General features: G+C 39.8%; 2 protein-coding genes across 2 annotated transcripts; both read left to right on the forward strand.

Moving 5' to 3' along the window:
• Window positions 1-6,398: 6,398 nt before the first annotated feature.
• On the forward strand, window positions 6,399-8,663 carry LOC136068885 (mitotic spindle checkpoint protein MAD2-like). Its single transcript, XM_065776701.1, has 7 exons — window positions 6,399-6,678; window positions 6,806-6,821; window positions 6,929-7,059; window positions 7,570-7,690; window positions 7,819-7,922; window positions 8,011-8,132; window positions 8,222-8,663. The coding sequence occupies exons 1-7, from the start codon at window positions 6,606-6,608 to the stop codon at window positions 8,276-8,278; spliced, it is 624 nt and encodes a 207-aa protein (XP_065632773.1). The 5' UTR covers window positions 6,399-6,605; the 3' UTR covers window positions 8,279-8,663.
• A 6,667-nt stretch (window positions 8,664-15,330) lies between these two features.
• On the forward strand, window positions 15,331-19,490 carry LOC111998844 (purple acid phosphatase 18). The gene is made up of 5 exons (XM_065776702.1): window positions 15,331-15,556; window positions 16,419-17,087; window positions 17,992-18,180; window positions 18,256-18,344; window positions 18,931-19,490. Exons 1-5 carry the CDS (start codon window positions 15,416-15,418, stop codon window positions 19,148-19,150), a joined length of 1,308 nt encoding a protein of 435 aa, XP_065632774.1. The 5' UTR covers window positions 15,331-15,415; the 3' UTR covers window positions 19,151-19,490.
• The last annotated feature ends 1,441 nt before the right edge of the window (window positions 19,491-20,931 follow it).

Genomic DNA, 20,931 nt, shown 5'->3' on the forward strand with positions numbered 1-20,931 from the left:
ATTTTGTTAAATAATATTTGAGATGTTCAATTTTAGGTTAATTCGACTTGACTTGACTCATTTTGACCTAGGCCATGACAAAATAAATGAGTAGGATTAATACAATTTTTTGCGTTTTAAAAAAAAAAAATAAACTGTATGAGTTTGAGTGTAATTTTTAAAATTTTGTATTGTTAAATGAGAGTTTTGTATGTAAAATAGACTAAATAGTTATAGGTTGAAATGGTTTGGTTCTTCCTATCCCAAACCGACTTCTTGCCATTTGCTAAGCTACAATAATAAAATCTTGGTCACAATGGCATGTAGGAATGAACAATGCAATGGAATAGCTATTTCTACAATACTTGCTACAGATGTCCACATGCATGTTTTTTTAATAAATATTATGGGGTTATTTGGTAGATAAGAAAATAGGGGGAAATTGTGATTGAGCATGCTGGGTCTATGAGATTATGACTGATTGTTAGTGAAGGCCTTCAAGGACCATGGGTGGTTTTTGGTTGTTGAAGGTTGAGTATCTAGAACCTAGAGGTGAAACCGTGAAGGTCCTCCACGGTTGTGGCCCTTAGGGTGAAGGCCCTTCACATTGTGGTTGTTGGTTGCTAATGTTGGCTAATTTATGGTGATTTATTAGTGATTGGGTATGCTAACGTTGGTTGTATGTAGCTTGTGAAAGAGTTGATTAAAAAAGCAAGCGTGCACACACACACATACAGAGAGAGAATTATACTATTCCAAACACATTTCTTATTTTAAAAACATATTATTTTTTCAGTCTTTTAAAAACACTTTTTAAAAAATGCAAACCAAACAAACCTATGATTTTCCATTTTCTTCACCACCAAACACAATTTTACCTTTTTTTTTTTTTTTTTCTCAATTGTGTAACATGATTATGAAAAAATAAAGTTTACTATCAATTTTCCTAAAAAAAATAAAATAAATAAAAGCAATCCCTTTCAATTGAAGTAGAATGATGTCATTTTCGTTTACAAATGTGAGTTTGATTTCTTTCCTCCTTTCTTGGTGATTGCCCAATCTCAACATGCAGAAACAGGCCCACTCTGGAAATAATTGACATAAACCTTTGGATCCAAAAGTTTGGCAAGGCGGCGTCGGTAGCAATAATTGGCATTCTCAGATAAGGCCTACCATGGTGGGCCTTCTATTCACATCACACATGAACTCTTATTTCCACCCTGATCCAAAAGAAGATTAAGGAGGAAAAGACTGATATGTGAGATTAAGGAGGAAAAAGACTGATATGTGATATGTCCTGGTGGGCCTTCTATTCACATCACACATTTTTTTTTTTTTTTTTTTTTTTGCATTATTGCTGTGTCCACAATATTATTTTTGTTGTTAACATATTGGTTTTTGTAACTATATTTTAGGGTGTTATTTTTTATTTATGGTAGACAAAAAAATTCAAATATATATATTTGGTAGATCGAATTGGGCCAAGTAATTGAAAAAACTATCAACTCAAAACTATCACAAATTCACAAAAACTAACCTGAGGCATCGGGCTGAGTTGGATTAGAATTGTTTGGTACCGTTGCATTGGTGGGTTGAATGCACTTGTTCTCAAACACCCTATACCAAACTGCCACGTAATGCATTTAGAAATGTCCTTCCTTCTTGGTATTGTTAGAGCACTCACAATGGTGGTGCCTAAAGGTTAAATTGTTATTTTTAGCACCAAAACACTAAAAAAATGCTACAATGGTGATGCTAACTTAAAAATTTTGGCATTTAAGCTATAGTAAACTGCCAAAGATGACAATTTACTGTAGCTACAAAGTTATAAAAAAAAATTAAAAATTTTATTCCAATTCTTTCTCTTCTTTCCTAACTGCTTCTCTCTCTTTCTTTTATCCTTTTTCTCTCTCTCTCTCTCTCTCTCTCTCTCTCTCTCTCCTCTCTTCTTCTCCAAATCCTAGCCGCTTCTCTCTCTTTCTTTTATCTTTTTTTTTCTCACTCTCTCTTTTTCTCCTTTCTTTTTCTCCAAATCCCAACCGCTTCTCTCTCTCTTTCTTTTATCTTTTTTTTTTCTCTCTCTTCTTCTCCTCGCTTCTTCTCCTCAGAATGAAATCTTTTTTTCTCTCTTGGCTCTTTCTTTTGTGGTGGTGATGGGTTTTGTGGTTGGTTGTGAGTGTGGTGGTGATGGGTTTTGTGACCAATTGTGGATAAGGTTTTGTCTGGGTTGTAATTTTTTGTGTGGTGGGTTTTATGGGTGTGGTTTTGATGGATTTTGTGGGTTTTTTCCTGGTGGTAGTGGTGGCTGGCTGTGGGTTATAGGCTACTAGGTTCTTGTTTATGGTTGAAGTTTTAGGGGTTTTTTTTTTTTCCAATGGTGATGGCTGGCAGTGGGTTGTGGGTTCTTGTTTTATTTTTTAACCAGTGGTGGTGGTTGTTGGCAGTGGGTATGGGTGTGGGTGTCAATGTCGGTGTCGGTGTCGGTGTGGGCATGGGCAGCAAAGAAGAGATGGTGGTAGTAGTGCGGGTGAGAAGAGAAAGAGATGGAAAAGAAGATAGAGAAAGAGGAAAGAGTAAGAATAAAATATATATATATATATATATATATTTAAATGAAGTGCTAAAAAAAATAGAACCATTGATGTTAGGTATGTTATAAAGTTGTGTGTTAAAATAAATAGAGTTTTTGAGATGCTAAAAGCTAAAAAATTTGGCTCCATTAGAGCATTCACATCAAGGTTACTAAAATGACTAAAAAGTCATTTTAGTAACCAACACCCTAAAAACACCTACTACATCAAAGAAGCTATTGCTAAAAATTCTTGAGTTTGAGCTACAGTGAACTGCTATCTTTAGCAGCTCACTGTAGCTGAAACTCAAAAGAAAAAACAATTTTTTATTCATTACACCCGTACTTGCCTCTCTTTCTCTTTCTCCCCTAATTTTTTCTCACGCGTTCTCTCACCCACACAACCCAGTCCCCCCTCTCTCTCCCCTTTGCCCAGCCCAGCCCTCCCTCTCTTTCTCCCATAATTTTCTCTCACGCATTCTCCACTTCAACTCTCCCCTTCACCCACTATAACTCCTGCCCTCTCACAAGCAAACAAGCCCACCACAGCTCCTGCCCTTTCTCCGCCCAACCCAGCTTTCTCTCTGCGTAGCCCCCTCTCATTGGTTGATGGCTAGCAAATCGTGGGTCTCAATGGTTGATGGCTAGTGGATGATGGGTTTTGCCAATTGGTGGCTAATGGATCTCATTGTGCTAGATGATGGGTCTCGTTGGTTGATGGCTATTGGTTTTTGATGGATTTTTCTGGGTTTGATGGGTTGTACCAATTGGGTTTTTTTATTAAATTTGTGGTGGTTTGGCAAGTGTGTTTGTGGTTTGTATTTTGATTTTGGGTTGTTTTAGTGTGTTTTGTGATTTGATTTCGGTGGGTGTAATTTTTTTTTGTGATTTGATAGGTTCATGGGTTTTTGTTGTGATTTGATTTTGGCTGAGTTTCAGCCAGTGCGGCTATGATGGTGGTTGTTATGGGTGGTTGTGGCTATGGCAATGATGGTTGTAGCTATTGTTTATTGTGTTGAATATATTTTTTTTATTGTATTGAATGCTAAAATAAAATCATTGATGTTTGGTGTTTTGTAAAATGAGTTGTTAAAATATATAAAGTACATTTTTGAGTTGCTAAAAGCTATATTTTTTTATTTGGTAAATTGCAAATTACACCTTTAACGTTTGAGGATGTTTGAATTTTACACTCTAGAGTTTTAGAATTTCGATTTTACCCCCCTGAAGTTTGGGGGGTTTGAATTTTACACCTTGACGTTTCAAAATTTGGATTTTACCTCCTAAATTTTATTGCTGTTTAGATTTTACCCCCTAAATTTTATGGTTGTTTAGATTTTACTCCTTAAGGTTTGTGAGTGTTTAGATTTTACACCCTAAATTTTTAGAATTTGTAGTGTAAAATCCAAACACTTCCAAACTTTATGGGGTAAAATCTAAATTTTGAAACGTCATGGTGTAAAATCCAAACACTTCCAAACTTTAGGGGGGTAAAATCCAAATTTTGAAACATCATAGTGTAAAATCCAAACACCCCAAATTTCAGAGAATAAAATCTAAATTCTAAAATTTCAGGATGTAAAATTCAAACACCCCTAAACTTTAGGGTGTAATTTGCAATTTAACTTTTTTTTTTTTTAAGAACCTTAAAGCATTCCCATCAGGAGTTGTAAAAGAATGTCATTTTAACACATCAAAAGTGCTACTTTATTATTTTAATACATCATTTTACAATTTACCATACATCACATCTTCTATTCTTCAATTCTATACATTAAAATAATATATGCAAATATTAAAATAACATTAAAAAAACCAACAATATAAATATAAAGAAATAAAAAATAAAAAACTCATTTCAATAGCTCACTGCCACCCCCATCAAACTTCAACGAGTGGCGGACGGGTCGATCGGCGTCATAGATCTGAGAAAACGGCAAGGAAACTACGAGAAAAAGTGAGAAAAACTCAAATCCGGCGAAAATTTCATTGAAATCTATGAGATTTCGCCAAATCCAACGATAATCTCTCCAGATTCGATGAGATTTTGCTAGATCAGATCAAAATTTCATCAAATCTACGCGAAGTATCGCCTGAATCTAGGTTTTTTTGCCGAGATCTAGAAATTTTTTGCCTGAATCTAGGTTTCTTGTCGAAATCTGGGTTTTTTGCCGGATTATAGGTTTTTCACCGGTCAATTCGGGTTTTTCAGGTTTTAGGGGGAGAGAAACCCAAACCAACCCATCGGAGTTGGTTTCTGGTGGAGAAGATCCACCGCCAACCACCGGAATAGCCGAGTCGGATCAGTTCTGGTCGGGTTCTCTAAGTGGGTCAAGTCACCGAATGGTTTTGGACAACCCTACCCATCACAACCCACCCCACCACAACCAACCATTGTTACAAACCCACCACCACATCCCACCATTGTTACAAACCCATCACCACCAACCAAAATCAACCAACCAACAACAACCAAAATCAACTAGCCACTATTACAAACATTGCCACAAGCACCAAGAGAGAGAGAAAGAGATAGAGAGAGAGAGAGAGAGAGAGAGAGAGAGAGAGAGAGAGATCGGCGAGGTAGAGAGAGGAGAGGTCGGCGGCTTTAGGCAAGGCAGCTCCAGGCGAGACAGCTTCAAGCGAGATCAGTAGCTCCAGGCAAGGTGACTTCAGGCGAGATCGGTAGCACGGCAGCGGCTCAAGGTAGGCGGAGTAGATTAAGGATGAGAAAGGAAGATAATGAGAGTGAAGAGGGAGAAACGAAGGCAAACAGGAGAAAGAGCTTTAGAGGTGTAAGAGGAGAGTGGAGGGAGGAGAGAGGGAAGAGAGGAATAAAAAAAGAAAAAAAAATTCCCACATCTGTTTGGGCCCACCGACAAATAAAACAATAATAAAAGTTTTGCAATTCGTGAACAGGACACATCCAAATTTGAGATTACACTGTTCATCAATGCCAAATATTTTGGCATCTATAACACCTGATATGAATGATTTTTTGATGTTTGGCGTACCAAATGCCAAATATTTAGTATTTGACACTAGGGGTGTCCACGGGTCGGGCGGGTTGGGTTTGTGCCCAACCCGCAAACCGACCCGTAGAAGATCGGGTTGCAGATTCTCAACCCGCAACCGACCCGTTAAAAGGGTCGGTTTTCGCGGGTCGGTTCGCCGGCGAGTGCCATCGGTTTCAGGTGAGGCCGAAACCCGACAGAAAACACAGAAAAACAGCCAAAATTGGCGAGATCTCGCCCGATCCGGCCAAGTTCCGGTGAAGATTTCATCAAATCTGACTATTTTTCTCCCAAATCGTGCCGGGAATCTCTGGATCTGCTGTATCTATGCCGGATCTACCTGTTTTGGTCGCCGAAATCTGCCAAATCAAGCTGAAAACTCATCGGAATCGCTGGAAAAATCGCCAGAATTTGGTGTCTTCGGGCAGGTCGAGTTTCACGGGTTTTGAACGATGGGACTCGAAACCGACCCGCCGGTCATCGGGTTTTAGAGATCGGGACCCGCGGCCGACCGCCGGAGCTGTCGGATCGGGTGAACGCCGGTCGGGTACTGGCGGGTTAGGCGGGTGGGTTGGATAGCCCTATTTGACACACTTGATAGGAATGCTTTGATATTGTGAATGCTCTTGCGTGGCAGCTTTTCAAGACTACTACAACCTCGTGTGCAACATATGCGTCGTCCAATCTAAAGAAATCTAGTAAACACCCCATTGGTCCGGTCCCACTTTCTTTGCGTTTAATTTTAAAAAGCACCAATTTAAAATGCTACCGTTGGACCTCCACTCCCGGCCAAATAAAAAACTAGCCGTTACACAACTTTGTCCCTAATCCATCATATATTTGCTATTGCTCGATAGTGAAACCCTTATTTTTTGCAAATAAAAAACCCAAACCCATTTTTCCTCTTCGGTTATTGAACAAAACCCATATCCCATTTTCGTTTTCCTTCGATTTCACGAAATCCCATCATTCTGTGCGTTTGTTTGATATTTCTTTGAACGAATCTTGATTTTCTTGGCTTGGAGAAGAGAAGGTGAGAGATTATGGCTTCAAAAACAGTGGCTAAAGATATCATCACTCTTCGTGGTTCAGCGGCGATTGTCAGCGAATTTTTTGGTATGTTATTGTGCGTTATAGACTTCTTAGATAAACCCTCTTTTGAAATTCAGTGTTCTATTTTCTTTGTTGGGTTTTGAAGAAAATCTTGTCTGATCTTTTTATTTCTTTGCAATTCCTCTTTCAGGGTATGCTGCGAATAGGTAAGATTGGATGTTAATTTTCTCTTTCTTTTCTTTTTTTGTTTTGTTTTATTGGAATGTTGTTGTTGATGGGTTTTGAAAATTAATGTTGATTGAACATTGTTCAGTATTCTTTACAATCGCGGAGTTTATCCGGAAGAAAGTTTTATGAAGGTGAAGAAATATGGGCTTCCTATGTTGCTTACTCAGGATGAGGGTGTTAAATCCTTCATTGCCAACCTAAACTCTCAGCTTTCTGGTAAGTGTTGCCTTTTAGAATAAGCATTTTCTATTCTGTTTGGATACTAAGAGATTTTCTGGTATAAAAATCTAAGAAGTAAAGAATCGGGAAATTATTTAGTGGATCTAGACCAGTTTCACGGCTCTATTGAGGTCAGATTCTCTTTTTATCATGAAACATATCAATAGAAGTCATGGGACACAAATTTGTTTGTTGGCTTTATGTGATTAGCATGATATGGGTCGATTATGGGACACAAATTTGTTTGTTGGCTTTATGTGATTAGCATGATATGGGTCGATTTGAATGTACATGAAAAAGGAGGAGAAAAGAATGTGTTATTTATTTCATTTGGATTTAGAAAGAATTGGCTTTACTTGCTCACTTCTGTTTTTCATTTTCTTAGTATAGAAAACAAGAAAAACTAAGATTTTTATTCATTTGTTTGGGTTGAACCGTACTAGAGTTTATGTTTGATGCATTTGTGTACAATGTTCGTGACTGAAATGTTTTGGTTTTCTTGTAAAGAATGGCTGGAAGCTGGACAGTTACAAAGGATTGTTCTTGTGATAATGAGTAAGGCTACCAATGAGGTCCTAGAGAGGTGGAACTTTACCATTGAGACTGATAGCGAGGTCGTTGAGAAGGGGTAATGAACCAAATATTAATTTCTTCTTCCTTTTGCATAGTATGCTTCTTAATATGAAGTTACTGAAATGTTCTAATTGTGGGTAAGATCTCACATTGTTTTCATTTTTTTTTTTTTTCTGGTTTCAGTGTGTCTAGGGAAAAGAGTGACAAGGAAATCATGAGAGAGATACAAGCTATCATGCGACAGATTGCTTCGAGCATTACCTACTTGCCATGCCTCGACGAAGCCTGTAAGAACCATTCATCATTCCCCAATTATGTCAATTGTGCTTGGTGTTTATTCCAATCAACCCTTTGTTTGTGCCTACTTCCTTTTAGGTGTATTTGATGTGTTGGCCTACACTGACAAAGATGTTGCAGTCCCATTCACTTGGATCGAGAGTGATCCCAAACTTATTGCTAATCCACAGATGGTCAAATTGCATTCTTTTGATACCAAGGTGAGTCTGCAATGGTATTTTTGATTTGGTTGAAGTGACAAACTCTGGTTAGCTATAGTTGATGTGATGTGTTTGCTTGGGTTATGCAGATTCACAAGATTGACACTCTTGTGTCATACAAGAATGACGAATGGGATGAGCAGTAGAGAGAAGGCTGCTTTTTTACATGAGCAGTAGAGAGAAGGCCACAGATGGGCATTTGTTTCTTAGTTTTTACCTCTTTGTGTGGTTCCTCCTTCGCTTGAGAGTCTTGTGTCATACAAGAATGACGAATGGGATGAGCAGTAGAGAGAAGGCTGCTTTTTTACATGAGCAGTAGAGAGAAGGCCACAGATGGGCATTTGTTTCTTAGTTTTTACCTCTTTGTGTGGTTCCTCCTTCGCTTGAGAGTGTGGTCATTGTGAATCTTTTATTCACATTTTGTAGTGGCTGATGAAAACATGGAGTGAAGAAGAAATATGAGTGTCTTGAATTGAATTGTAATCTGTTCCCCATTGTGATATATATAAGTAAATCCGTTTTGCATTTTAAGCCTTTTTGTTATGTTAAGGGAATAAACATGAGAATAAGTAAATATTTCTTGCATTTTAATCATTGTAGAACTGTAGAACAAGTTCATGAAAACATTTGGACATACACACACATTTAAGTCAGCAACAACCGTAGGGTGCTCTCATGCTCTAGCGCCCATGCTCTAGCGCATGTAGAAGCAAGTGAGGTCTTGCGTTCCTGCAAGAGTAGTGTGGCCTTCCTGTGAGGTAAGGCTAGTCTTTGTACCCTCTTGCTATATACGGTGAGTGGGGGCTGTCTAACCATGGCAGAAGAGCTCGAAGAAATGTGGAAGAAACTGAAGGTTACTGAAGAAGAGGAGGAAGATATAATCCTCGGCAGCAACAGTACAAAGGGAGCGAAAGAAGCTGGGAAAAATTGCATTGTTATGAAAGTTTTAACACAACGTAGTGTCAGTATGGAAGCCTTAAGGAAAAACATGAGAATGCTGTGGAAACCAAACAAGGGGCTACAAGTATCAGAGATTGAAGACAACTTATACCTTGCTGAGTTTGGAGATAGCCGGGACAAGAAAAAAGTGATGGAAATGCGACCTTGGAGCTACGAAAAACAGCTAGTTCTCATGAGGGATTTTGAAGGAGAGTTGGTTCCAAAAGAAATTTCCCTTAGATGGACGCCATTCTGGATACAAATCTATAACCTCCCACTCAAGTGTATGACCAGTGGGACGGGCTATGCTTGCTCTCATGCTCTAGCGCCCATGCTCTAGCGCATGTAGAAGCAAGTGAGGTCTTGCGTTCCTGCAAGAGTAGTGTGGCCTTCCTGTGAGGTAAGGCTAGTCTTTGTACCCTCTTGCTATATACGGTGAGTGGGGGCTGTCTAACCATGGCAGAAGAGCTCGAAGAAATGTGGAAGAAACTGAAGGTTACTGAAGAAGAGGAGGAAGATATAATCCTCGGCAGCAACAGTACAAAGGGAGCGAAAGAAGCTGGGAAAAATTGCATTGTTATGAAAGTTTTAACACAACGTAGTGTCAGTATGGAAGCCTTAAGGAAAAACATGAGAATGCTGTGGAAACCAAACAAGGGGCTACAAGTATCAGAGATTGAAGACAACTTATACCTTGCTGAGTTTGGAGATAGCCGGGACAAGAAAAAAGTGATGGAAATGCGACCTTGGAGCTACGAAAAACAGCTAGTTCTCATGAGGGATTTTGAAGGAGAGTTGGTTCCAAAAGAAATTTCCCTTAGATGGACGCCATTCTGGATACAAATCTATAACCTCCCACTCAAGTGTATGACCAGTGGGACGGGCTATGCGATTGGAGGAAAGATTGGAGAAGTCCTTGAAGTTGATACCCCTGAGAAAGGAGTGCAGTGGGGGAAGTATCTCAGGGTGAGGGTAAATTTTGATACGACAAGAAAACTGGTGAGAGGAAAAAAGGTATGCATTGAGGGAGACAGTGGGAGATGGGTGTTCTTCAAATATGAACGACTCCCCAACTTTTGCTATAGATGCGGTATGCTTGACCATGGTGAAAAAGATTGTCTGGAGACCACGCTGAGGGAGGAGAATGGAGAGAAAGGGAATGCACAGTATGGGCCGTGGTTGAGAGGTGAACCGGGAAGACGAGCCAACAGAGAAATTGATAGTATGAATGAAAGGAATGGGCCGAACAATAAACACAGGGATGAAGGGGCTGTCAAGGAGATGCAGATACTGCCGAGAAAGAATTTAGGGCCGGAACGGCGAACTGAAGTTGACGGAGAAGTGGTAGCAGGAAAAAACCGGTCAATGGAGCATAGCCCAAGACCCTGCACCAAGGCGTCAGAAGCAGAGGGGGAGAAGCCAGAGGTGTTACACGAAAATGGCAAAGTCAGATCAAAGGAGGAAAAGAGGACTGGCGGGTTGGATAATAATAGTTTGGGGAATATGGATGAGACAAGAGGGCATGAAGACTCAAACATGGGGATAAGATGGGAGATAGCGACGTCTGATGACAGTATTGGAGAGAAAAGGCGTGAAAATCCCAGCACAATAGATGGTGCGGAGTCTATGCCACAACTGAACTGGGCCGAGGACAACATGGGCCCATTGGCAATGAGTTGGGACCCAAGTAAGGGCTGGACTTCGGAGGAACTGGGCCCTAATAGCAGACATTGGAAAAGGTTGGCCAGAAAAATTAAAGAAACAAGCCCATGTGAGATTTTAAGCCCAGCTGGTGTTAAAAGGGAAGGACCCGTGCCTCTCCAGGAACTTGATCCCAACACTCTCTGTGCAAAGAAAGGTAAAGGAAAGGGAGTAGAAAACAAACCTCCATGTGAGGAAAACAAAGTGGATGGCGGTGTGGCGGTGGCTGCGAGGCAGCACCGCCGAGCCCAATGAGCGTGCTAGCTTGGAACTGTCGGGGTTTGGGGTCGACTCCGGCAGTGCGTTTGCTCACCGAGGAGGTGAGAGCAAAGAACCCCACCTTGGTGTTCCTAGCTGAAACCAAGGCTCAGTCTAGCCGAATCAAGGGGCTTCAACAGAAGCTTGAACTAACCCAAGGTATTGTGGTGCCTAGTGATGGCCGGAGTGGAGGCTTAGCTCTATTATGGAAGGAAGGGACGGTGGTCCATTTCAAAAGCTGCTCACATTCCCATATTGACGTGGTGGTGATGGAGGACGATGATGGAGGGCCATGGCGGGCGACGGGCTTCTATGGGCATCCCGATACAGGTATGCGTTCTAGCTCTTGGGATTTATTAAAAAATCTCCATTCTCAAGCTGTGTTACCGTGGGTGGTTTTTGGAGATTTTAATGAAATTCTCCATGTGGATGAGAAGTTAGGATGGAAAGAAAGGGAATCTAACCAGATGGAGGCCTTTAGAGAATCGCTGAATGTTTGTGGTTTGTTTGACTTGGGTTTCATTGGGCGAAGATATACATGGTGCAATGGGAGATTTGGTAACCAACGCACCCTTCTTAGGCTTGATAGGATGGTGGCAAACGATGGCTGGAGAGCTAAGTTTCCAGAAGCAAAGGTTTACCATGTGTCTATGGCAGCATCGGATCATTGCTTGCTTGCTCTCTGTCTAAAGAAGAGTAAACCCCAGAGGAAGAGACAAAGGAGGTTCTTTTTTGAAGCTATGTGGGCAAGGGAAAGAGGGTGCAAAGAAGTGATTGAACAGGCGTGGGATCCATACAGAGAATTGTCGGACCTCCCCATTGAGGAAAGACTAACAAGATGCCAGAATCAGTTAAGGCAGTGGAATCAAACAGTGTTTGGCAATATAAACAAAAATCTAAGGCAGAAACAAACTCGTCTACAACAGTTGGAATCGCTCAATTCGCTGAATGACAATGAGACCGAAATTAGGGACCTAAGGATAGAAGTCAATGAGGTACTCACTAGAGAAGAGATCATGTGGAAGCAAAGGTCAAGAGTGGAGTGGCTTCAAAATGGGGATAGGAACACAAAATTCTTTCACGCAGCAGCCAGCCAAAGACGGAGTAAGAATAGAATTGAGGGCTTAAGGGATTCCGAAGGAGTGTGGCATGAAGAAGAAGGTGAAACTGAAGCTATTATCCTGAACTACTTCAAGAATATCTTCACGTCTGACTGCTCAACCAACTTTGAAGCTAGCATAGATGCTATTGAAGAGTGTGTCACCCCTGAAATGAACAAGGAGCTGCTGGAGGAGTTCAAGCCGGAAGAAGTTAGAAGAGCACTCAATCAAATGCACCCGACCAAGGCGCCGGGTCCTGACGGTATGCCCCCTTTATTTTTTCAGCAATATTGGGATGTTGTTGGTCCGTGTGTTTTAGATTGTGTTTTACAGGCTCTCAATTCAGGCATTATGCCTCCCCGTGCTAATGAGACATATATTTGCCTTATTCCTAAAACTAAGAGCCCCCAGAAAATAACAGAGTTCCGACCAATCAGTTTATGCAATGTGATATACAAGATTTTGTCGAAGGTTCTTGCAAACCGACTGAAGAAAATTCTGCCTGAAGTTATAAGTGAAGAGCAAAGCGCATTTGTTCCGGGAAGGCTAATAACTGACAACGTTGTGGTTGCCTTTGAAACAATGCACACCATTGACCAACGAAGAAAGGGTAAGGAGGGCCTAATGGCTATAAAGCTAGATATGAGCAAGGCTTATGACCGGGTGGAGTGGCCTTACTTGGAGGCTATAATGCAGAGATTGGGGTTCAAGGATAAATGGATCTCACTGATTATGATGTGTGTGAAGACGGTATCCTATTCAGTTCTAATTAATGGGGAACCTAGAGGCTCTATCACCCCTTCAAGGGGGCTGCGACAAGGGGACCCTATTTCTCCATATCTTTTTCTTCTTTGCACTGAAGGTTTATCAGCAATGATAAAAAGGAAGGAAAGACTTGGTAGTCTGAGGGGTGTAGCGGTTAAGAAAGGAGCTCCAAGAATATCTCATCTTTTCTTTGCGGATGATAGTCTGATTTTCTGTAGAGCTACGACTGGGGATTGTGCACAAATTGCAGAGGTGCTTTCCACATATGAGAAGGAATCAGGGCAAAAGTTGAATAAAGAGAAGACTTCACTTTTCTTCAGCAAAAATACAAGTTCGGATGTTCAGGAAATGGCTAAGGAAACTTTTGGTGCACAGATTATCCAACAACATGAGAAGTATCTTGGGTTGCCCCCCCTGATGGGACGTAGTAAAAAGAAAGCTTTTAACCGGATAAAGGATCAAGTGAGTCGAAAAATTGCTGGTTGGAAAGGAAAACTGTTGTCCAATGCAGGGAGAGAAATCCTAATAAAGGCAGTAGCGCAAGCGACGCCCACGTATACGATGAGCTGTTTTAAACTACCGGACTCGCTTTGCTCAGATTTGAACTCGTTGATGGGCAGATTCTGGTGGGGTCAGAAGGCAAACGAAAGAAAGCTAGCTTGGGTGTCGTGGGAAAAGCTTTGTTCCCCAAAGATTGAGGGTGGGATGGGTTTTAGGGACTTGAAGGCTTTCAATTTGGCGTTGTTGGCAAAACAGGGATGGCGAATTTTGAAAAACCCGGATTCCTTAGTTCATAAAGTTTTCAAAGCGAAGTATTTCGCGGCGACTACTTTTATGGAGGCTCAAATGGGGAGAAGACCATCATACATTTGGAGAAGTATCATTTCAGCAAGGGAGGTTATTAAAAGGGGGTCTAGATGGGTGGTTGGCAATGGGAGGAAGGTGCATATTTGGAATGACGGCTGGATTCCAGTGGCTGACACGTATAAGGTAATAAGCCCAAAAGTCCAGATTAGAGGTGGTGAGGAAATGGTGTCGGCACTGATTGATGAGGTGAGCAGAGAGTGGAATTCTGATCTCATTAGAAACTCATTCCTTCCTCATGAAGCGGATGTGATTCTCGGAATCCCGTTAAGTCCCATGGCCCCGGAAGACTCACAGGTATGGTCAAAAACACCCAATGGGATCTTCACGGTGAACAGTGCGTACAAAGTTGCCTACAAGATGCTGAAGGAAGCTAACCCGGTGAATCATAGTGCTGGATGCTCAGACAATTCCAGAATGCAAGCTTTATGGAAGGCGATTTGGAATTTAAAGTGTCAAAGTAAAATTAAGCACTTTGTGTGGAGAGCATGTAGGAACATCCTACCTACCAAAGTCAGCCTAAAGCAGCGAAAGATCATTACAGATGATAAGTGTGACATTTGCGGCGAAAGGGAGTCCACAGGACACATTCTTTGGAACTGTGTTACAGCAAAGGACACCTGGGAGGAACTGAAAATTCGGCATGCCATTTTGATCCCTCCTTTAGAGGCATTTGTTGATGTGTTTTGGTGGCTGCGTGAGCATTCTAGTACTAGTGATTGGGAGGTATTTGCTACGGCGGCGTGGAGTCTCTGGAATAATAGGAATGTCATCAGACATGGCGGACAAGGAAAACAGGGGAGAGTGATAGCGCTTGAAGCTCGAAGATATATGGTGGAATTTCGAGTCCACATGCCTTGTACACTGCCTAAAACCGTGCTGTCCCCACAGAGATGGTCTCCGCCTCCTCCCAACTGGTATAAGGTTAATGTGGACGGGGCGGTCTTCAAAGAGCAAGGGAGCATAGGTGTGGGAGTGGTTATTAGAAATGCTCAAGGTGAGGTAATGGGGGCGATGAGCAAGAAAATTAGCAGACCTATGGGAGCTATTGAGGCTGAAGCAAAGGCAATGGAGGTTGGTATTTTGTTTGCTTGGGACTTGGGTCTAAAGAATATTATAGCTGAAGGGGACTCGCTGGCAGTTGTTCAAGCTCTAAAGGGTAAGATCACCCCTGCAATCTCTATCCAAAAGGTAACTGAAGGCATCTCGTGGTGGCTTAAGAAGTTTGACAACTGGAAGATTTTGCACACGAGACGAAGCAGCAATATAGCTGCACACTCAATGGCTAAAGAAGCCAAATCAGTTTTAGAAAGTGTAATATGGGTGGAGGACTCTCCCCCTTTTATTGCGGACCAGCTTATGGTTGATGTAATGTCAATGGACATTTGTCCTAGTTATTGAATGAAGTTTATGTGTTGCTATCAAAAAAAAAAATAAAGGCACACAACAAAAGTCAAAAGGAGTAATAAAACAGAATCAAGAAGGGCGATACGGTCATTTGGCCCCACACACAGTCACGGACATTCCTTAGCGGGTACTAGAAAAACAAACATACAAACAAAACAAGAATCAAAATGATTCCAGTACCGCACTATATAGCAAAGCCAAAAGCAGCTGAGAGATTTTCATTTGCTTTTGCTGGGAGAGACAAAAACCATGGAGCTGATGAAGCTTATAATATTTACTGTCTCTTTGTTCATCTCAGTAACTGTCATAACTGCCGACTACGTTCGACCTCAGCCTCGCAAAACTTTGCATTTCCAGTTGAACCCTAAGCCTTCCTTTTATCCTCAGCAGGTAACCTTATCATATCTCTGTGTGTCTTTTTTAAGAAGCAATAAGATTCAAACTCTGTTACATAGTTGCAATTATCGGATCCAATGTTGTTTTTCTTTTATTTCTTGTTATCCGGGTCGGATCTTATATATACATATCTATGTATTTATATACTTGTGTCTGATTAGAAAGTGTAAATAAATATATTCATGCTTTTTGGAAGGACTAAACTAAAACTATTACTACTGGGAAGATTCTTTGAATAAATTTGTATTTTGGACCAGCTGGCTTTTAATGGGTACTTTTCTTACAATATTGAGTACTTTAAATACTTAACTTTTATTTAAAGAAGTGAATTTGAATTGATATTTGTATTGTCTGTTGTAATGTATTGTTCTCTCTTTTTATTGGGGATAGCTTTTGCTTCATTGAAAATTAAAGCATCATAGATATTTGAATTTAAGAAATCTAACCTTTTTGTTTTGTTTTGGTACTTAAGTTGTCTATGCTTCATAGCTTAGTGGAGTAGGGTATATGCTTGAAGATATTGACTATTGATACAAATGAGGAGTGAATTAGGAGGATCTTTTGTTATAGAACATAATTGGAATGAAGATTTTGAATCATAGTAAATGGGGTGGGATGTGTGTTTGCTTTGTTCAACTGAGAATACCATCCTGTGTTTGAAACTAGTGTGTAAATACCATGATAATTACATGAATAAAATTGCGAATACTCATTCAGATAATTGGTTTTTGGGACATTTCAAGGTTTTTATTCTATATTTGCACTTTTGTAGCTCTTGGTTATAATTCTGCTATTGAGGTTTAGTAATAGTTGACATTTAGTTTGAAGTACTTTTCTGTGGAAATGCCTAATGTAGGTGCACATCTCTTTGGCTGGAGATGAGAGCATGCGAGTGACATGGGTCACTGATGATGATTCTTCTCCTTCAATTGTTGAGTATGGGACATTGCCTGGGAGATACAGTTCTGTAGCTCAAGGAGAAAGTACCTCTTATAATTATCTATTCTATAGCTCAGGGAAGATACACCACACTGTCATTGGGCCTCTGGAACATGACACAATTTACTTTTACCGATGTGGAGGACAAGGTCCTGAATTCCAACTCAAGACCCCTCCAACTCAATTTCCAGTTACTTTTGCTGTGGTAGGGGATCTGGGTCAAACTGGCTGGACCAAATCAACACTAGACCACATTGACCAGTGCAAGTATGATGTGCATCTGCTTCCTGGAGACCTCTCATATGCTGATTACATGCAGCATCGGTGGGACACATTTGGTGAGCTGGTGCAGCCCCTAGCAAGTGCAAAGCCGTGGATGGTTACAGAAGGGAACCATGAACAGGAAAACATACCATTGTTAAAGGATGGGTTTGAATCCTATAATGCTAGATGGAAGATGCCTTTTGAGGAGAGTGGATCTAGTTCAAATCTTTATTATTCTTTTGAAGTTGCAGGTGTTCATATTATCATGCTTGGTTCATACACAGATTATGATGAGCAGTCAGATCAATTCAGTTGGCTGAAGGTTAGTCATTCGAATCCCCTTTTTTCACAAGGAATGCTATTTTGCTAATATGTAACTACACGAAATTCTAGCAGTTGTTCATCAATATTTGATTGATGAATAAGAGCAAATAAATTTTAGTTGAGAAAAATGTTAGGGTTAATTGATCAAATGTGATCAGCCATTTAAAAAAAGGGGAAAAAAAAAGAAAAAGAAAAGGAATAAAAAGAAAGATCAAATAAGGGAAGTGGCTGTTTGCTGTGAGTTTTATGATGTATTTATTGTGGTATTATAGCCAATTTTGATCTCGTTATAGACACACCAAGTTTTTGCAGAAATTAGTCAATTTTTGGCAAGCCCTAAAGCTTCTGATGCCAAGAGCACACCGTGGCTGTTAAGAATCATGGAAAACCAATTGTAATGCTAAGAATTTTGCATAAATCCATTAATAAGAGACTGAATTCAATCTTTTCAATTAGTCAGCAACCTTTGGAGTTTTAACATAGGTTTTTTTATTTTATTATTTATTTTTATCAGTAGTTTTAACGAAGGCTTTGTAAGGAAAATGCATGAGGATCTTCAAATTCATAGATGCTAGTAGTCCAATGTGCAATTATAATTACAGAGAATGACTACAATTTTGATGTTAAGCCATCACTTAGACACATTGGAAACTTTGGCTTCTAAGCCACTGTGTTCTTCAAATGCAAGTTGCAGTGTTTAATTTCTTTGGTTAATTATAAACTTCCCACCTCATATTTGAGGTGAGCCTCAAGATATGAGTGCAAATTTGATGCTTAGCATGAGGCACAAGCGTATAATCTAAAATTTTCTTATCTTAATTTTTATATGCCAAGTCAATGGTTCATAAGAAATGAAGTGTAGCTCAGTTATAACAGGAATTTCTTGTACTCTTGTTACATAGGCTGATCTTTCAAAGGTGGACCGGACAAAGACACCATGGCTGCTTGTTCTATTCCATGTTCCTTGGTATAACAGTAACAAGGCTCATAAAGGTGAAGGTGATGGCATGAAGGCAGCCATGGAATCCTTGCTTTATGCTGCCAGTGTGGATATGGTACTCGCTGGTCATGTTCATGCATATGAACGCTCGGTATGCCTGGACTGTTTTAGAAGTCTTTTATTCCTATAAAATTTGTGGCACTTTAACTTGTGATCTATTTGACAGAAACGTGTCAATAATGGAAGACCTGATCCTTGTGGTGCTGTCCACATTACAATTGGTGATGGTGGAAACAGAGAAGGTTTAGCTCATGGGTATGTCCTCACCTTATCAAACCTTCTGTATCTGTAACTTTATATACCATGCAAACACAAAATGTTTGATTTCCTATGTGCATACAAGAACAATTCTGTAAGTCTTATTTATATATTTTGGATGAAGTCAGGGATATACATATATTTTATTTTCTTCCCTCAAATACAATAACTGACTACTATGATTTCCATCTTAAACCATTACACAAAAAATCTAAGTCACTCTTGATTCCATTGCACAAAGCATTATTTAGTGAAGGGACAGCTTGACTATTTAATGTTTTGTCTAAGAGAGTCTCCTTTTCAAATAAGCGGGTGCAAAAATCAGTTGGCAGGTTACAAACTTACAATGTTCTTTTCAACCTAAGTACATTAAATGGAAACTGCCTCAGTTATTACCATCTACAAGACTACAATATGGTATATACCGCAAAGTATTGGAATTACATAGGCATATGCATCATACACAGAATGGTAAAACATTCAGAGTTATGACAAGTCTGGTTTTGTTGGTGAATCAATTTTTTTTACTTTGTTATTCCTAGGTAAGAGGCTAGAATTTCATTAACTTTTTGAAAATTGACAGGTATATAAACCCACAGCCTGAGTGGTCAGTCTTTCGCGAAGCAAGTTTTGGTCATGGTGAACTCAAGATTGTGAATTCAACTCATGCCTTCTGGAGCTGGCATAGGAATGATGACGATGAGCCTGTAAGGTCTGATCAGGTCTGGATAACATCGTTGGTCAATTCAGGATGTGTTTCTGAGAAGAAAAATGAACTGAGGGATATACTTATGGCACCTTAGAACTTGTAATCTGTGTACTGTTGGCTTCACCTGATTAGGGAATGCCTAGGGGGGGGTGTTGGTGGTGAAGTTTCTCTTGTTAAAGAGTCACTGTAAATATTGCGTAATACAATGTTATTAGTTTTGTTAAGACCAGTAGTTGCTGGTTAAATAATTGGAACACTGTCATCTTGTCTGCGTGATTCTTCTTATGTGTGTTTGTGTGTTTCAAGGGCTGAGACTACGTTCACCAAATCCAAGCAGCCACCAGTCTTGTTTGTATTTTACCAGTAACTCATATTGTTTTTATATTGACTGCAATCTATTGCCATGTATATCATAGAGGTCAATTTCAAGGTTACTGTTATGGCATGAATGACGATTGTTTCTTTTTCAGATAATTTCAATTTATTCTAGGCATATCTTACAATAGGTACTCTATGCAAAGAAATTGCAAGGTTTAGCAATTTTAGACTAAACTCTGTAGAGCTTTTGAACATGCTTATTAGTATGGAGGTGATATATTGATTTGATTAATCGTAAATAGATCGTAAGGCTTGTAATATGATATCCTGGAAGAGTGCAGTCCTTGTAAGTCGCCTGGTTGCTTGGTTTTGAGGTGTAACCGTGAATTATTGGCACTTCTATAGTGCTGAACATAGGTATTTACTTGAGCAAAAAAAGTTATGTATAAAGGTTTTAAAGTGGATTATAATTAGCTCAACTAATAAAGTTTTTTGTCGTCAAAATCTAGGTTCGTTTCCCCATCTACAACAAAAACTAATTGATGTCTTGATTTAATAATAAAAGAGTAATCATTAGAAATAGAAACTAATTGGTGCCTATAATATGGTTTGTCTTCTTCTCCCACTCCCTTTATCCAGTTCCAACAATAGAAATTTAATCTCAAGACCAACTCCCCCCCCACCCCCCCCCTCTCACCCTCTGATTAGGGAATGCCTTTGGGGGGGGGGGGGCGGCGGTGGGGTGAAGTTTCTCTTGTTAAAGAGTCACTGTAAATATTGCGTAATACAATGTTATTAGTTTTGTTAAGACCAGTAGTTGCTGGTTAAATAATTGGAACACTGTCGTCTTGTCTGCGTGATTCTTCTTATGTGTGTTTGTGTGTTTCAAGGGCTGAGACTACGTTCACCAAATCCAAGCAGCCACCAGTCTTATTTGTATTTTACCAGCAACTCATATTGTTTGTATATTGACTGCAATCTATTGCCATGTATATCATAGAGGTCAATTTCAAGGTTACTGTTATGGCATGAATGACGATTGTTTCTTTTTCAGATAATTTCAATTTATTCTAGGCATATTTTACAATAGGTACTCTATGCAAAGAACTTGCAAGGTTTAGCAATTTTAGACTAAACTCTGTAGAGCTTTTGAACATGCTTATTATTATGGAGGTGATATATTGATTTGATTAATCGTAAATAGATCATAAGGCTTGTAATATGATATCCTGGAAGAGTGCAGTCCTTGTAAGTCGCATGGTTGCCTGGTTTTGAGGTGTAACCGTGAATTATTGGCACTTCTATAGTGCTGAACATATGTATTTACTTGAGCAAAAAAAAGTTATGTATAAAGGTTCTAAAATGGATTATAATTAGCTCAACTGGTAAAGTTTTTTGTCGTCAAAATCTGGGTTCGATCCCCCATCTACAACAAAAACTAACTGATGTCTTGATTTAATAATAAAAGAGTAATCATCAAGAATAGAAACTAATTGGTGCCTATAATATGGTTTGTCTTCTTCTCCCACTCCCTTTATCCAGTTCCAACAATAGAAA

Source organism: Quercus suber, unplaced genomic scaffold, assembly GCF_002906115.3.
Source record: "Quercus suber isolate HL8 unplaced genomic scaffold, Cork oak 2.0 scaffold_140, whole genome shotgun sequence".
In the NCBI taxonomy this organism is placed as follows: Eukaryota; Viridiplantae; Streptophyta; class Magnoliopsida; order Fagales; family Fagaceae; genus Quercus; species Quercus suber.

Excerpts from the sequence above, each read along its gene's own strand:
- LOC136068885 (XM_065776701.1), top strand. The coding sequence starts at position 6,606 with ATGGCTTCAAAAACAGTGGCTAAAGATATCATCACTCTTCGTGGTTCA. Across the intron at positions 7,923-8,010 it reads GCCATGCCTCGACGAAGCCT|GTGTATTTGATGTGTTGGCC; the intron begins GTAAGAACCATT and ends ACTTCCTTTTAG. Across the intron at positions 8,133-8,221 it reads TGCATTCTTTTGATACCAAG|ATTCACAAGATTGACACTCT; the intron begins GTGAGTCTGCAA and ends TGGGTTATGCAG.
- LOC111998844 (XM_065776702.1), top strand. The coding sequence starts at position 15,416 with ATGGAGCTGATGAAGCTTATAATATTTACTGTCTCTTTGTTCATCTCA. Across the intron at positions 15,557-16,418 it reads CTTCCTTTTATCCTCAGCAG|GTGCACATCTCTTTGGCTGG; the intron begins GTAACCTTATCA and ends TGCCTAATGTAG. Across the intron at positions 18,181-18,255 it reads TTCATGCATATGAACGCTCG|AAACGTGTCAATAATGGAAG; the intron begins GTATGCCTGGAC and ends TCTATTTGACAG.